The sequence below is a fragment of the Aedes albopictus genome, chromosome 1, assembly GCF_035046485.1.
Source record: "Aedes albopictus strain Foshan chromosome 1, AalbF5, whole genome shotgun sequence".
Classification (NCBI taxonomy): Eukaryota; Metazoa; Arthropoda; class Insecta; order Diptera; family Culicidae; genus Aedes; species Aedes albopictus.
The window spans coordinates 175460950-175479515 of record NC_085136.1 but is presented as its reverse complement, the minus strand read 5'-3'; the positions used below and the strand labels follow the sequence as shown (position 1 = coordinate 175479515).

Below are 18566 nucleotides of genomic sequence, written 5' to 3'. Positions count from 1 at the left end.
GCGGCTGTTTCGAGGTTAAGGATTGAGAAAAAAAATAAAATTGGGAAGGAGGGATTTATGGGTTTAAAACTAAATTATTTGCTAACTTATACTAAAACATTGATGGGACAAATTGTCCATATCTGTAACGGAACCAAAAAGAAAGGACTTTATCGGTAGAAAACGACAAGAAGAGGACAAACGGAAGGGGGCGATGACAGACAGGGGCGAACAACAAAACCAAAAGGCGGACAACGAAAACAAGGAACGTACTACATCAAACTCTGACATCAACACGTTTCAAAAACTGGTAAATCAGGTTCATGTATTCCAAATCAAGTCCTGCCAGCACTTCTCTAACGGGTTTCTGTTGTTTTCCTCGGACCCGGAGAATTTCATGCAGCTCAGATCTGACCTCACGATACTCATTGCATCCCCACACGACATGTTCGATATCCTGGTAAGCTACGCTACAGACACAGAGATTGCTTTCTGAGAGCCCAATACGGAAGGTATGTGCATTCAACAAATAGTGGTTGGACATCAGCCGACACATTACACGAATGAAATCGCGGCCTAAATCCAACCCTTTGAACCATGGCTTCTTCGACACCTGTGGAATGATGGAGTGCAACCATCTACCCATCTCTCCATTTGTGTTGCCAGCTGATCAAGGTCTCCTGACGGGCCAATGCGAAAAATTCGTCGAAGGCGATTTGACGCTCGTAAATATCGCCTCCGCTAGCGCCCACCTTAGCCAGAGAGTCCGCTTTCTCATTGCCCAGAATTGATCAATTTGAAGGGACCCAAGCTATGGTGATGATGTATGAGCGTTTGGACAAAGCACTCAAGACTTGGCGTATTCCATTCAGGAAGTACGCTGAGTGCTTCATCGGTTTCATTGACCGAACAGCCTCCAGAGAGCTTAGACTGTCGGTAAAAATGAAGTAGTGCTCAGGTGGAAGAGTGCGAATGTACTCTAAGGTGTAGTATATAGCCGCTAGCTCAGCAATGTATACCGAACATGGCTTTTGAAGCATGTAGGTGGCGCTATGAAATTCGTTGTAGACACCGAAACCACTCGAATCATCGGTTTTCGAACCGTCTGTGAAGAACTGTCTGTCCCCGCTAACATGCCCGAACTTACTTGCAAAAATTTGTGGAATACCTATGGAACGAAAAGATTCCGGTATACCGGTGATCTCATCCTTCATAGAGAGATCAAAATCCACAGAGGAGCTGTCGAAGTCTGAGAAGTTGTCACGATTGGTGTTAACCGGAGATGGGCTTACCTCCAGCGTCATGTACCAGTAGTACACACTCAAAAAACGAGTTTGAGGGTTCTGTTCGAGCAGCTTTTCGAAATTTTCTATGACCAATGGATTCACAACCTCGCATAGGATGAGGAACCGGAACGATAACTCCGCAAAGCGGTCTGTCAGAGGCTGTACACCAGCGAGTACTCATTCACTTTAAACTCATAGTGTGAGTTGAGTTCATGCAACCTAACGCGATCCGAAGACAACGGTACTGAACCCTTTTCGACATTTGCCGTCTGTTATGTTTGTCGCAGCCATGACATTTTCAAACCATCGAATCCATCCGATCCACGCGTTCCTGACTTTAGATGACGGCAGATAGGAAAACTTGAACTGCGGTAAATTGTACGACACAGGACTGAAAAACGAAACCGGCTGGACGATTTTCTGTTCAACGTCTACCATTTTGCCTGTGAACATTTTTTTCGTAAGTAATATTTCTTGTATTTTGGAAAATTCTAAAACAATCAGCATTTTTTTTCCGAAGATCCATTACAGCATTATTAACATTTCACATTTGCTACATTTACATTACAATCCTTTCTCATTACCAGTGAATTTAATCACATTTCGCATTCGCAATCTCTTCCATAAACAGTGAATTTAATCACATTCCCTGCCGTGTGCACCCCAACAGTGAATTTAATCACAACACATTCAAATTACATATTTTCTCTATTACCAGTGAATTTAATCACATTTCGCACTCGTGCTCTCTTTCATAAACAGTGAATTCAATCACATCGTACAAGCACATACCAACAGTGAATTTAATTACATCACATATTCAAATTACAAGCTGTTCTCCTCATCAGTGAATTTAATCACATTTCGCACTCGCAATCTCTATCAAAAACAGTGAATTCAATCACAACACACAAGCGCGTTTCAACAGTGAATTTAATCACATCACATTTTCACATTGCAATCCTTTCCTATTTCCAGTAAATTTAATCACATGACGCAATTTCAGCAATACTGGGCGCACTGATCGAACCAACTTGTGTGTCGGTGAATTTGGTCACATCCATTCATGCCAAAACTTGCCGTTCATTGAGTTGAATCACACTTCTACCTAACGCATTCATTTTCCTCGGTCCCACCACTAAACATACTAAAAACAGCTATCAAATTCGACAACACGCGTACGCAAATGTTTTAGTGGTTTCTAGCGAAAATCCCAATAACTGATCACTCATACACGCTCACGCAATGCTCTGCAGAGCGATATTGAACCGGCGGCTGCTGCACGTGGCTAACGATTTCTGCTGCTTACATCAGTTCAGCTGGTAAACTGAATGACAAAAAAAAAACGATACTAACAATTTCGCTAAAATCATGTTCTATGCGCTCTTTTGCTTCCCTCTCGAGCACCTGTTTTATCCAGGCTTGACAGAAACTCCCTCGCGAGAAAATGAGGAAGCGATTTTGACGATTTTCTGAGGAGTGGAAATAAAACTCAGAAATCACAACGCAAATCCTCAACAGCAACGAGCGCGAGCTTGCCGCGCAACGAGGAGTTCGTCCAACACTCATAATTGCTTGTTGTGTTTCTCACGTCCACTCACACTCAAAAATCTCCCGTGCAAAGAAAGACTCTCGAGGCGAAAATCACACTCAAAAAGCCGAAATAATCTTTTTTCGTTCCCCTCTTCCTCGCTCAATTTTTATTGCCTCTCTGTTTGGGGTTCGTTCGCTCCCTCGCGACGATGCAAAAGCAAAACACCGCTCTAGAGCATGTTGCAAAACTCTTTTGATTTCGAGGAGGATTATCAAACCTGGTTTTATCTCCGGCAGCGCTAGAAAAAAAAAACAATCGAGCATGTGACGAGGCGAAGCAATTGAACATTCAATAGGCACGGGGCCTATTGCAAATGCTGGAAGTTTAGAGGTTAGTTTTCTGCTGTCTCATTTCCTCCATTCTACGGAGCTGCACATCTGTGTGCAAACACCATTCAATTTCGCTGCGATTCATTTATATTAATACACGAATCTCATCATACTAGGATTCATTCATGTGTTTGTTATAAATGTGAGTAATATATTTTCATATTAAAATGCATGAACCTTAGAAGGTATATGCTGATCAGCTCATGTTCAACCGCACTAGAGCACAAAACTTTTGCTTTTTTCAATTGACGAAATACATCGTAATTTTTTGAACGAATTAGGAATTTATCTGTTCAGCAGCAACATTTTTGTGAAATGGAAATTTTACGTACATACCTTAGTAACGGAGACGACAGAAGCATGCATGCATGCGCAGCGCATTTCATGTCAGGCGTCCGGCAGACGATCATTCACACTGCTAGGCTGCTAGTGTCGATCTTCGCGCCCATACTTACACATCACCCATCATTGCACGCATTTTTTTCCCGCCATTCATACACGTGTCTTCGTTGAATACAAATTTTCTAAATCACCAGATTGATTCATTACGGTTGCACACTCTCACTTGCTCATCGACCAACGCGTTCCCACAACCACAAAACCCACTCATTTTCAACCGCGTCTCTTTCTTCCTTCTTTTTCAACCCACGCTATCTTAATCAGAAAATCACTTTCATCCATTTTCATTCACTTTATTTTCACTTGTGCATTTTCCTTTTGCTTCTTAATATTCTCAGTAATGGATAATTGATTTTTTTTCCGCAATAAACTTTTTTCACTGTCGGTTTCAGCTTTTTTCTTTTTTCATTTTTATTCTACTGCAAACCCACGCTCCATTCACTATCGACAAGAAAAATGCCAATCGGTTGAGAATGCATATTTTTTCCTCAGGATAAACAAATATTTACCCCGGTTGTTTCTGACAATTCAATTTCACAAATTTCCGACGAAGTCGCACTTTTTTTCCGGCTTTACCACGAATTTCTTACAACTTTTCACCTCGACGCCAATATGTGGTGACCGACGCACGCTAGATTGTACCAAAGAATGAGGCTTGGTATTCATTCACTGTATCGCTCAACCGCAATCAATGAACCATTAACCAATACTAATATAAACACATAGGGTTACCATACCTACGCTCCACGATAGGTATCACATGTTCTAATAACTTTTATTTTGCCGCAATATGACAAGTCTTATTAAGTTTTATATTTGTCTTAATATGTTCATCAAACATATTCTCGGTAGGGACTTTCGGTTCTTCAGATTTGTGCTCATGAAAATTCGAGCTGTGGCTTCGTCATATCTTCACCTTAACGTTTCGCTAATAAATGCAAATACATTACAACACTCCAATTTATTGGGTTTTACATTACAACATATTTCCTGTATTGCACGCGAACTTTCAATAGATTCTTCTCTATACTACTGCCGTCCAACTTACCCGATCATTGTAATAAATATATAAACTATCACAATATTTTGCAGCTCACATTTATATTTTTCGACATACAATGGCTTGAGTCTTCCTGTAAGAGTTTCTTTAAAGACCACTTCAGACCACTTACGTCAACCCGTAGCACTATCAGGAGGATTTGTTTTGCTACACCTCGTCCTCTTTTTACGTCCACTCTTGGCTGAGCGATAAAAAATTCTACCGCTAATACAATAAGCAAACTCAACAGTTTTATATTTTTTTAAACATCTTCGTGATTAGGAGAAGTGTACAAAAATATAAAAATGTGTTGTTCCGACAGGATCACACTTCGAACGGATTTCGGATTATGCACTGAACTTTGAACCGCGGTTACTAATTAAAACACTTTATTGTGCGGAAACGAACTGGTATGATACAACCGTAATGACTTTATTGCGTTCTTCAAAACTCGATCGCGGTGAAACGGTCGATGGTCTGCGCGCACTGTCGATTGCGAGATAACTAACTGTTGCTACACAATCTATTGCGTTTACCTACAGCTACTCGGGATGATAGGGAACAATAACAAGAGAGTGTTATGCATTCTCTCTTCTGTGGAGCGTATTCTATTTAAAACTTGGGTGTTACAGTAATTCAAAAGAGTTCAAACATACCGCCCACCTTGGAATCTCAGCGATTTCAATTAGTATTGCTTAAACTAAATCTTATGCTACACTGACTGCTGCTACTATGCTACATGATGACGCCGGCGGTACGATACCGACGACTGCTCTTCTTCTGTTGAAGCCAACCGCCAACGACTGTCGACTCGATGACGATGGTCTCGGGTGTTCGACGACTGCTCTACTGCGAAGACTGCTGCTGTTCCTTCTACGGTTCTGCCAACACGGATGCACTTGAGGGACGGAATGACTGACTACCACGGTTGTGGTTACACTCGGATGACCGAACACAAATCCGCTGGACGGTTGTCCCACAGACGGATCGCCGGCAATCCCACGGACGGAAATTCGATTGTCCCACGGCCGGATGCCGCAGATCTACGATGGGAAGGCTATCCTGAAAGATGAGAGGGTGCTTTTTCATCTATATAACCCAAACCAAAATAGACCTCCCCTGGAGCGGAGGCCTCCTGGCCTCCGCGGGCACCGAACCACCAACGATGTCTCGGATCCCTGATCGAACGTCGATACATCGAGCGGTGTCCAGGTTGACGGAATAACGGATGATGGAGTCCACGGTCCACAAGCAAGCCAACGGAAAAACTATCTGAAAAATGAGAGGGTGCTTTTTCACCTATATAACCCAAGCATAAATTGACTTGCCTGGAGCGGAGGCCTCCTAGCCTCCGCGGGTGCTAAAGCACCTACGATGTCCCGGTCGCACAATGGCGGAGCTTCAGTAGGGCGGACGATGCAGACGCATTCTACGATGACGAGCCGATGATGCGGTCGCCGGCGGATCGAGAGGTGCCATGGATACTCCTTCACCACGAACGCATGGATGCAACGCCTCTGCTACCTTGGCAAATGGAAATGGCGACATAATCGGGAACGCTTCAAAATGACGGACAGGACGGCACCGTGGACTTCACACATGCAGAACGATACAATTGTGGCTGGCCACTGAATGACCAACAGGTGACGAATGGGATACTGATTTTGTAGACCTCACGTGTTTCCGGTAGGCAGGAATTTGGTACGAGTTGGCAGTTCAATGAAGCAGTAGAATTGACGTACAGAATGCAGATTAGATCTGCTCAGACTCCAGGTTGTCGCGGATCGGAGGGACGCAAATTTTCGAAATGGCCCTCTGATACTCGCCGTCCTGGGCCTTCACAGTAACAACGCGTATGTTGCCATCTGATCCGGGGTGGATCCGAATGACGCGGCCCAATTTCCACCTAAGTGGCGGAAGCTTGTCTTCCTTGAGTAGGACTAGAGTCCCAACAGAGATGTTGTCCTGTTTCCGGGTCCATTTGGTCCGGTTATGGAGATCGGACAGATACTGAGTGGACCACTTGGTCCAGATTTGCTGAACGTAGTCTTGCGCTTGCTGCCACATGGACAGTCGATTCCGCTGCAGATCTTCTAGAGATGGCTCTGGAACTGCTGTCAACGGTCGCTGAACCAAGAAGTGACCTGGCGTCAACGCTTCGAAGTCCGACGGATCGTTACTGACCGGCGTGAGGGGCCGGGAGTTGAGGATCGCTTCAACTTGTGGTAACACGGTGATCATCTCGTCGTACTGCAGCACACGGTCGCCGATGGTACGCTTGAAATGACCCTTGAAGGATTTCACGGCGGCCTCCCAAAGACCAACGAAGTTGGGAGATCTTGCTGGAATGAAGCGGAATTCTATGCCGTCCTCGATCTCTCCATGGACGACGGACTCCTGGAACGTTTGGTCGATGAACAGCTGCCGTAATTCATCCAGTTGGCGCTTGGCTCCCACGAAGTTTGTGGCGTTGTCGCACATGACCAGGATCGGTTTTCCTCTGCGAGCCACGAACCTGTTGAAGGCGGCAAGGAAGGCTTCGCTGGTAAGATCGCTAGCCAACTCGAGATGGACTGCCTTCGTAACGAAGCAGATGAAAATGGCGACGTAATGTTTCGTGGGAGTCGCGCGGTGAACAGGGTATTTGATCAGGAACGGTCCGCAATAATCCACGCCTACTCTAAGGAATGGAGGTGCCGGAGAGACTCGTTCCGACGGAAGATCGGCCATTAGCTGGTCTAGCACCTTCGGTCTGGTTCGGAAGCAACGAACGCATTCGTGCAACACAGAATTAGCAAGACTCCTGATGCGCGTGATCCAGAAACGCTCACGAACGGTGGACACGAGAAGCTGTAATCCGGAATGGAAGTGCTTGCAATGGTAGTAGTGCAGGACCAACCTTGCCAGTGGATGATGGTGGCTCAAAATCATCGGATGTTTCCGACTCGCTGACACTGGCGCCTTGGCTAGTCGGCCTCCCACACAGAGGATTCCATTGACGAGAACTGGATTCAACCTGCTTATCGAAGACGATGGACTGACTGGATTGTTCTTGTTCAACGCTGCAATCTCAGCTGGAAAGGCTTCTTGTTGCGCCAGCTGAACCAGGAATGTCAAGGCCTGCTCTTGTTCGGGGAACGTCAGAAATCCTGTGCGTCTGTCCTGTCTGTGCTGTGTGTTGTGCACGAACCGGCGGATGCCAGCGACCAACCTGACTAAACTGAACAGCGATGAACGGAGACTGAATATTTCGCTAACGGACTCAGCCGTCGCTGGGAGCGCAACGGCCTTCTTCTCTTCCAGTATGGCAGGATCGATTTCCTCTTCTGGAGCCTTCGACGGCCAGATGCTCGCGTCCTGACGAAGCCACAGCGGTCTCTCGAAGCACAGCCTTTCGTATTGCAGCTGAGCCGGTGTCATTCCCCGAGAGATGATGTCGGCGGGGTTTTCTTCACCGGCTACGTGTTTCCACGGGCATCCTTTTGTGGCGTGTTGGATTTCCGACACACGATTCGAAACAAACATCTGCCACCGTAACGGCAGCGACGAGAGCCAGTACATCACGATCGTCAAATCGGTCCAAAAGAAGGCGGTGTGCTGAATTGCTGTGCTGGCGACGAACTTTTCGTATAGGTGACTGAGCAGCAATGCTCCGGAGAGTTCCAGCCGGGGAGTGATCTGAACCCTTTTCTTCCGCTTCAGATCTTCGAGTGGTGCAACCTTGGACTTGGCTGTGATGAGGCGCACTTCTACGGAACCACCGAAGGTAGTACTGCGGAGGTAGAGGCATGCTCCATACGCCTTGTTAGAAGCATCACAGAAGCCATGAACCTGAACGGAAGCCAGATCCGTATACACTGACAAAATTGCAAAGTTTAATTTTATACAGGTTTAGATTATACAATTCATAAGACATTCTAATCGTTATTTCTATAGGTGCAAACATACACATTATAGCACCCTGTTTAGCATTTATAAAATGACCCATTAAACGTATGTATGCAGCCCATTTCATTTATGTGTGGGCAAACATAAAAATTAAAGATGGGATGTTATAGTTAAAAATTATATATTCCCACACATAATTTTGAAGTTTGGAAAACTCAGTAGAATCGCTAGCTTGCAACGGCCATCATGAAACTACGTCAACGTTTATGTTGAAAATTGTACTCGTTTTTGAGGTAATTATTAAACTCTTTATCTATTTTATGTTTTATATTTAGTTTTTGTCATTTCAGCTATAATACATTCAAAAACAAAAAGGCCGGAAGAAAATGGAAAGCGGATACCAGAAGGAAAAAAAAACATCGATTGTAAACTCGCACTCGCATGTGGAGAATCAACCGGAGGAACCAAACCAGTCGGTGCACCGGTGAAGGGGCATTTTGCAGCAACTTCGAGTGTGGCCGGTAACTGGTTCGCTGCCGTCCGAAGACAAGTATCCCAATAAAAGTTCCACAGCCTGGATGAGAACCTCGGCGCCGGAGATGTTAAACCCGCTTAAGATGATTGCCAGCGGCAGTACAGGGATTCGAGCGAAGAGAAGCTTCCGAACCTTTTGGCCAAAATCTCGGACAAAATCATGCCTCAAAACATCACATCCAATATCGTAACAGTGCCAGCGACATTTAGGAATCGTCCCATAACAGGATGAACCGAATACCTCATTTTCAATACGGTTCCGTACAAATTTACGACTACGAGGAGACCATTCATATCGACTGACGAAGATTGCAGCTATAGGGCTTCTGTCTTGGTTTCCGGGCCCAGCCGCAATTGGATCCTTTCCGGCAAATTACCGACAACGTATTACTAGTTGAGTGCTTCATAAATGGATTTAACAATAAAATACTAATGTAAGATTAACACGACGTAAATTATAGAAAGTAAATGATAACAAGAGCGATTGATACAATTAATAACAGTATTAAATATTATAAGGAGTAAACTGGCAAGTCTGCTGCTTACTACAAGAAGTGCGGTTCGTATCAGCTCGAGAAATTAATAAAAAAGCTTTTGAAGAAGTGTTTTTAAAATTCGCGAGTGAATGGTGCGTGTATAATCAAGTGCCGAGAATCATATTTTTTGTATGTAAGACGGCCAAAAATGCCAAAATTAACAAAAAAAAAATCAGTTTTAACTCCCAGTGAATTGTGTGTATTCTGTTCGGTTCGGGAGAAAACAAATAAACGATTGCATATTCGCCATCAATTAATCGCATGATAAATTGCATGCAAGTTATGCTTCCCTCTAGAACGGGGGTTGAGAAAAAAGCAAAATAAGTGCTAGTGTTAATGTGGGGTGAAGTTAATTAGTGAAATAAATCACCCACACCTTACTGCCATTGCATGGCAATATCAGCATTCAGTGCAAATCACCGGAGTGCAGAACTGTGTACAACGGTATTTATTGGATGTATCACCCTCCTCCTCAATTTGATCTGCAAACTGTCGAGTGAGTAACTATTCATAAGTGAGATGAACGCGCTCACAATAACAGTGGCGTATATCACCACAGAGTAGTAAAGAATGTCTACGTTAGGGGAGGACGGGGAGAAATGCACCTAGAACGGTAAAAGAAAAAAAGTTTTGTGTGTGTGTGTTTTTTTTTTCTTCATTTTTACAAATTTATTTTTTCCAAATTTTTATATACATATTTTTATTTTTATATTCTGTATCTACGATTTCGATTCATATTATTTCTTTAATTAACATTTTTTTTTAAGTTTGTTTACTTTTTGTGTTTTTTTTTAACGTTTTTTTTTCGTGTTAAGTGTATTTGTGTTTCTTATTTGTGTAGTTAAGTAGTAAAAGACCAGAGCATTGGGCATACTGTCACTCTGAAAACCCTCAAGAATACTGGCGATAACGTAATGGCCAAAGACCAATGCGAAAAATCCTAGGATCTTGTGGAGTTAAGAGGGCAAAACATCCCTATCATGCTTGGCCAGGCTACAAATCTGTGTTGATATAGTGTAAAAAAAAATCAACAAGTATTTCGGTCCTATATAGGATTAAATGCAACCAAATAAAATAGAGTTCATTCAAGTAAATCTTCATCATGCAAAGGGTGCTACAGCTGTACTTTGCAAAAGATTTGCTGAGAGCAAACTGGATATTGCTCTTATCCATCTTATGACATAGTTGCTATTATGATAGAGGTACCTACAATCCATGGAAAAACGGAAATTTGTGTTGCTTCGGCTTACTTTCCGGGAGACGTGGATGATGTACCACCACCAGAAGTAGCAGCTTTTGTCTCATATTGTAGAAAGCTTAATAAAGCTTTCATAATAGGATGTGACGCAAATGCTCATCATACGGTATGGGCTAGCACAAACATCAACAATAGAGGCGAACACCTTTTAGATTTCATTTCAAAGAATGAAATTGATATATGTAACAGAGGCGATGATCCTACTTTTATAAATGCCATAAGACAAGAAGTTCTGGACTTAACCTTGTGTAGCCCTACACTTTCGGAAAAAGTCACAAATTGGCATGTGTCAGACGAAGTTTCTTTGTCTGATCACAAGCAAATATTGTTTAAATATGAGGCTGGTCAACAACTCATAGAAACTACAAGAAATCCCAGAAAAACAAACTGGGAGCAATACACCTCAAAACTTATATCTGGAATGGATAATTTAAATGACATTCCAAATTCTCGTCATAGGCTTGAAGAAAGTGCTTCAACACTTTCGAGCATAATTAAACAGGCCTTCAATGACAGTTGTGCACCGAAGAAACGCTCTTCAAATAGAGATGTTCCCTGGTGGAATTATAATCTGCAAAAACTGCGACAAAAAACCCGGAAGCTGTTTAACCGGGCTAAAAGAACACAACAGTGGGAACAATACAAAGAGTCCCTCACAACATATAACAAGGAAATTCGAAGGTCGAAGAGGATAAATTGGAGGCACACATGTGAAAACATTGAAAGTGCTCCAATTGCTGCTAGACTGCAAAAAGTCCTCGCTAAAGACCATTCAATTGGCCTTGGAACTCTTAAAAAAGAAGATGGTTCTTTTACTAAGAATGCCAATGAAATTTTAGAAACAATGATGGAAATCCATTTTCCGTGTTCTATTCTTGTTTCAAATGAAGACCAAAATTCATCTGCATCGCATACTGTTGCTAATGAAACCAGGAGATATAGTCATAATGATAATGACTCAACTGAGTTAGAAAGCACCAGGAGTGATACATGTCTTTTGGCCAATAAAATTTTTACGGAACAAAAAGTTGAATGGGCGATTGATTCCTTTGAACCCTTCAAAGCGCCTGGTAGGGATGGAATTTTTCCTGTACTACTGCAGAAGGGTAAAGAAATTTTAACACCCGTTTTAACTAAATTGTTCCAATTAAGCTTATCGTTAAGCTACATTCCTACCGCTTGGCGAGAAGTGCGGGTCACTTTTATTCCCAAAGCAAATAAGAAGGATAAATCATCACCAAAATCCTTCAGACCGATAAGTTTATCGTCCATTATATTAAAAGTAATGGAAAAAATTATTGACGAGCATATTAAATCGTCATATTTAGTTAAAATGCCTTTAAGCAAAAACCAGTTTGCGTATCAGGAAGGCAAATCTTCGGTAACAGCGCTTCACAACCTGGTTACAAAATTGGAAAAATCTTTTGAAGCAAAAGAGATTTCACTTGCTGCGTTCCTCGATATTGAAGGAGCGTTTGATAACACGTCTTACATTTCAATGAAGAATGCTATGACAAAACGTGGTTTTGACAGATGCATTGTTGATTGGATTGGGGAAATGTTATCAAAAAGAGAAATATCATCAACCCTTGGCAGCTCTTCCATTAGAGTTAAGGCAATGAAGGGGTGCCCACAAGGAGGCGTGCTATCACCTCTTTTGTGGTCTTTGATAGTCGATGATCTCCTTAAAAAATTGGAAGCACAGGGCTTCGAAACAATTGGCTTCGCAGATGATATAGTCATATTAGTTCGTGGTAAATATGACTATGTCATCGCTAACAGAATGCAAACTGCCTTGAATTTAGTCTCTTCGTGGTGCGAAAATGAAGGACTAAATGTAAATCCTTCTAAAACCACGATCGTACCGTTTACGCGTAAGAGAAAAATATCGATCAGCAATTTGAAATTGAAAGGAACTATTTTGGAACTTTCAGATTCAGTCAAGTATCTCGGTGTATATCTTGACAGTAAACTCAACTGGAATCTACATCTTGAGCAGGTAGTTGTAAAAGCTATAAATGCTCTATGGATAACTAAAAAAACATTTGGTAAAAAGTGGGGACTAAAACCGAAAATGATCCATTGGATTTACACGGCGATTGTGAGACCCAGAGTTACTTATGCATCACTGGTCTGGTGGCCGAAAACTAATGAAAGGTTAGCTCAAAAGAAGTTGGAAAAACTTCAAAGGATAGCTACTCTTTCAATTACTGGTGCAATGCGAAGTACTCCTTCTAAAGCGCTAGACACTTTACTATACCTACTTCCATTGCATCACTTTGTTCAATTAGAAGCTGCAAAGAGTCTTTTGAAGCTAAAAAGAACTAAAAACTTCTTTGAAGGTGACCTAAGAGGACACCTCAGTATTCAGAAAACCATTAGTATCAGCTCGTTAGTCACAAGCAATGGTGATTGGATGAGCAGACGATACAATTTTCAACGTTCTTTCCAAGTGATCAATCCTGGGAGAAATATGTGGGAAAATGGTGGCCCACAACTACAACCAGGATCGATCGTATTTTACACTGATGGTTCTAAACTAAATCATCAAGTTGGTGCAGGAGTCACTGGCCCAGGGATTAACGTATCAATACCTATGGGCAAGTGGCCAACCGTTTTTCAAGCTGAAATTCAAGCTATTTTAGAATGTTGTAATATCTGCTTACGTAGGAATTACAGGCATTCAAAAATTTGCATAATGTCTGATAGTCAAGCAGCTCTAAATGCTTTGAAATCAGCATCATGCACTTCAAAACATGTTTGGGAGTGTATCCAATCACTTCAACAATTAGCTTACCGAAATGAGGTGAAGTTGTTTTGGGTTCCAGGACATTGTGGAATTGAAGGAAACGAACAAGCCGATATGCTAGCAAGACTTGGGTCGTCTCATCAATTCATAGGTCCTGAACCATTTTGTAGCATATCTGGGTGTTCTCTCAGAATGGAGTTTAAAGCTTGGAAACAGGAAAAACTAAATTCCATATGGGAAAACACCACAATTGCGAGGCAGTCTAAGCGTTTTATAAAGCCAAACGTTGCAAACACTCGCAAAATTCTGGAACTTTCCAAAAAAGATTTCAGTACTTTAACCGGCCTCTTAACAGGTCATTGTCCGAGCCGGTATCATCTGAAGCTAATTGGAAAACTTCCAGATGATGTATGTCGCTTTTGCGGCATAGATATAGAAGACTCGGAACATTTGTTATGCCATTGTCCGGCAATTGTAACTAAAAGAATTAGGTTCTTCGACAAAGGGCTAATAGAACCCTTTGATGTTTGGAGAACAAACCCAATTACGGTGGTTCAATTCATTCGAAGTGTGGCACCGTGTTGGGATACCGCTTCTGGTCAAAGTCTGATTATCACCAATACCAATGGTGATACGTCGACTTGACAAAGCTAAACAAAAATGGGGCATATGTCACAATAGATCTATCAACTGGTCGCATTGACTACCCAACAAGGAATAAAAAAAAAAAAAATTATAAGTTCGAAACATAATTTTTAAGAGATCCTCATTCATAATAATGATTTGGGCTACGTATATAAATATTATAATTTTCACACATAAATATTATTAATGTGAGCTATAAATGTCATTTGGTTCTCAATATGGTATTTATGTCGAAAAGGCCTCATAAGTGTTATGTTTCGCATACATATGATTTATTTGTCAAGACAAATTGCAAAAAAAATATGTAGTTTCACACATAAAAGGTATACGGAAAATCCTTTCAGTATACTGAACGCCACCCACCGTGCTGTGTCCGCAAGCACAATTCGCTTGGTGATGGGTGCCTCTGAGTTCCACACAGGTGAACGGAAGAGAAAACTGTCTGAAGTGGTGTCCCAGAGCAGCCCGAGCTAGAGCCCGAGTGTCTTCACTGGAATGTTCGCAGTATCCAGCTCAAGCTCCGGCCGGCGGTCGACGAGATTCTTTGGTAACTGATCCAGGAGTGCGCTGGAATTGGAGTTTCATTTCCGCAAAGTGAAACCACCGGAGGAAGCAAGCTCGAGCATTTCGCTGGTTAGCTGCGTAGCGGCTTCAAGGTAATCGGCTCCACTCAGCATATCGTCGACATAGTAATCCTCCTTCATTGCCTTCGCCGCTACAGGATATCTCTCAGCCTCAAGTTCTGCCAGCCGCTGCAGAGACTTGGTCGCCAAGTACGGAGCACACGCTGTCCCATACGTTACTGTAGCTAACTGATACGTGCGGATAGGTTCCTTCGGAGTATCCCTCCACAGAATGCACTGGAGCCGTTGAGCTAACGGATAGACGAGGATCATCCGATACATTTTCTCCACGTCTGCGACGATGGCTATTCGATGGAGACGGAAACGCAGTTGAATCGCCAGCAGGTCATCCTGAACGACGGGTCCGACCATCAGGGCATCGTTTAACGAAACTCCTGTGGACGTTTTGCAGGATGCGTCGAATACTACCCGCAACTTCGTCGTGGTACTGTCTGGTTTCAACACTGCGTGATGCGGAAGGAAGTAGATGGGAAAGTCTGGATCTTCGCTGTCCACCTGTTTCATATGGCCAAGCTGCTCATATTCTCGGATGATCTGATGGTACTGAGTCTTCAGCTCGGGGTTGGCTTCTAGTCGTCGTTCCAAGGCTAAGAAACGTTTAGTGGCAATCGTTTCACATTCACCAAGCTGCTGCCTGACGAACTCCTTCTTCGGCAACGACACCATGAATCTGCCACTGCTATCCCGAGTTGTTGTCTCGTCAAAGATGGTCTCGCACGTTGATTCTACCGACTGGATGCTACTGGACTTGCAGGACTCCAACTCCCAGAATCGTGCTAGCTGGTCCTGGATGTCCGCTAGCGTGCACGAAAACGAAACTGATTGCGTTGGGCTCACTGGTTGATCAGGAATGCGTCCTGAAACAATCCAACCGAAGACAGTATTCAGAGTTGGTCCCTCCTCGCTAATCTTGCTTCGTCCTTCGGTGAGAAGATCGTAGAAAGACTCGGCACCGATGATGATGTCGATCTGCCCGGGCTCACAGAACTGTGAATCGGCCAACACGATGCTGGATGGCGGCTTCCATTAACCGACGCTGACCCTTTGGACAGGCAGAGTGGCTGTCATCTCCGGTAGAATGTAGAACGACATGTCCTCGTTGTAGGACGAAATATCACCGGACCGGGGAAGAATACGAGCGTTCACTCGTCTACGAGATATGGAATTGGAACTTCCGATTCCTTGAACAGTTAAGTGATCGGGAAATCCACGGAGTTTCAGTTTTTGACTGAAATTGGTGGTCATAAAACAGAACTGCGAACACGAGTCTAGCAAAACTCTGGCTAGTCGTGTCGCACCGTACTGGTCTTTGACAGAGACTACGGCAGTGGAGAGAAGGACATCTCCGGTACGGTTGCTCACTGAGAGGGAAACGGAGTTCTGGCTTGTGCATGTCTGATTTGTGGTGTGCAATGGTTGAGTGTTTGGCGAGTGAGTAACAGGGAGAGCGCTTGTGGACGGTGTAATGGTCTGGGTTGGTGTGGAATGGCTACTGGTGTGTGGTTGTGTTTGGTGTTGCTGCTGGTTTGACGATGGAGGTTTCTTCTGCGACGGGACGGAGGATTTGACAGGTGGGGGTGACTGCTGGCTTGAATCAGTGTGCAACAGGGAATGATGTTTCTGCTGGCAGTGATGACAGCAGCCCTTCGTGCACGACTTCGCTTAATGTCCAGCAGTTAGACAGTTCAGGCAAACTTTACTCCGCCGAGCCACGTCAAGACGTTCTGGAACCTTCATCTTCAGGAACTTGAAGCAACGGAATGCAGAATGGAACGATTCTCCACAGAAGAGGCACTTGTTCCACGACTGAACTGCAGCATTGCTCACGCCAACCTTCGACCGCTTTTCTTGGACAGGAGTGGAATTACTCGGCGCAATTGACTGGAGTACAGAGCAGTGCTCACGAAGGAACTGAATCGAATTCGCGTACGTCGGAACCGCATTTGACTTATGGTGTGCCTCCCATTGTCTGAGAGTGGCCGGATCTAATCGCGAGCAGATCATGTACACCAGGATGGTGCTCCAATTCGCCGTGTTCTCTCCTATCTTGTCCAGCATCAACAGGTTCTTCTCAAAGTCGCCGATCAGCTTACTCAACGACTCGTAGCTCTCCTTCTTCATCACCTCGACCGAGAACAGCGAATCCAAATGGGCCTTGACGATCAGCTTCTTGTTCTCGTACCTACGCTCCAATGCTACCCAGGCTGCGTCGTAGTTCGCTTCAGTCATCTCCACAGAATTGATTTCTTGGAGAGCCTCTCCGGTTAACGACGATCGTAAATACGTAAATTTGTCCATTGCTGACAACTGTTGGTTGTTGTGAATCAAGCTACGGAACGTGTCACGGAATGTGACCCACTCTCTCAGCTGTCCATCAAAGCTCGGCAGTCGGATTTCTGGGAGCTTCACTCTCGAAACAGCTGGAGCGGCTGCTGGTATGGGTTGACCACCGGACACCGCATCGACGGGGCTCGTTTTGGGTAGCAATCGGGTGAGGGCAGCCTTGATTTTGTAGTAGACGTTCTCGATCTTCATCATGATCTTGACGTTCGCTTCTTCTCTCGCTTGGATCACGCCGGCAATACGAGCCTTTCGCTGTTCCTTGGTTTCCTTCTGGTCCACTTTTTCTTCTTCTTCTTCGGGAAACACATCTTCAGTGAGCAGCTCTATCTTCCGACGGACAGCATGGAATTCTTGGAACACTTCCTCTAATCGCTGTAGACGAATCGCCACTTGATCGACTTGGTCAGGATTGTAATGCTCAACGAAGTACTGCATCCCTTCCAACGTCTTCCGGATGTTGCGATCCTGCTTCTCCAGCTCACGAAGATCGTTCGTCATGGTCACTGATCAAGGATTCATCACCGCACTCAATAATAATGGTATCAAACACTTCACTGCCACTGATAATTAATCACTTCCACTGTGCACTGATTTTTCAAAAAAACACCCACAATCGACTCGACGTCCCGCGCGACCTCGCGAAATAGCAGACAGACGACCGTTACTGACAGCAGCAGGCGAACAAACCAAAGCAGACAACAACCAAAGTGACGAAATTGCCAACAATTCCAAGACCAACCGAACCGACCCACCCGGGGGATAATTGCATTGATGCAGGGGCTCGATTCCACTCAAAAACAAAAACGCCAATCGAATTTATTGCAATTCAATAGGGTCCTAAAATGAAAAATATTTCCCCGGTTTTGCTGCATAACACGAAAGAGCATGCTTTTCTGATCTCAATGGTAATTTTTCCGAACTTAAACAATAACAGAATAGTTAATAAACTTGAAAATAAAATAATGATGAGCAGGTCTTGTTTGACATTCGAGGTCAACCTTGACTTAACGAAAGTGAAACGGCGGGTTGCAAAAGACACCACATTGGCTCACTTTTGACAATAAATGTTCCTGTTTGACATACACGGTAAACAAAATTTACCCAAAATTTAGTGCTAAACAAGGAGTGTTGCAAAAATTATTAAAATTTTTGAATATATATTTTATGAGCTTTACCTAATAGGAATACTTAAAAAATGAGTAAACATGTCGTTTTAATCAATGCTTGATCTATTTATGCAGAAATTGAGATAGGCCTTTAGGAGCCTATTATGCGTAAATACACTCACCATTCAGTAGCGTATCATGCAGCCACCACAAGAAAACAGATCATGCAAATACTTC

General features: G+C 43.6%; 3 protein-coding genes across 3 annotated transcripts; all 3 read right to left on the bottom strand.

The window, feature by feature from the left end:
• Positions 1-6378: 6378 nt before the first annotated feature.
• Positions 6379-8578, bottom strand: LOC134289894 (uncharacterized). The gene is made up of 2 exons (XM_062856603.1): positions 8575-8578; positions 6379-8483 (listed from the first exon to the last, which is right to left on the bottom strand). Exons 1-2 carry the CDS (start codon positions 8576-8578, stop codon positions 6379-6381), a joined length of 2109 nt encoding a protein of 702 aa, XP_062712587.1.
• Positions 8579-14817: 6239 nt separating this feature from the next.
• Positions 14818-15972, bottom strand: LOC134289892 (uncharacterized). Its single transcript, XM_062856599.1, has 2 exons — positions 15922-15972; positions 14818-15867 (listed from the first exon to the last, which is right to left on the bottom strand). The coding sequence occupies exons 1-2, from the start codon at positions 15970-15972 to the stop codon at positions 14818-14820; spliced, it is 1101 nt and encodes a 366-aa protein (XP_062712583.1).
• A 570-nt stretch (positions 15973-16542) lies between these two features.
• LOC134289891 (uncharacterized) lies at positions 16543-17721 on the bottom strand. The gene has a single exon (XM_062856593.1). The coding sequence runs from the start codon at positions 17719-17721 to the stop codon at positions 16543-16545; it is 1179 nt and encodes a 392-aa protein (XP_062712577.1).
• Positions 17722-18566: the final 845 nt, after the last annotated feature.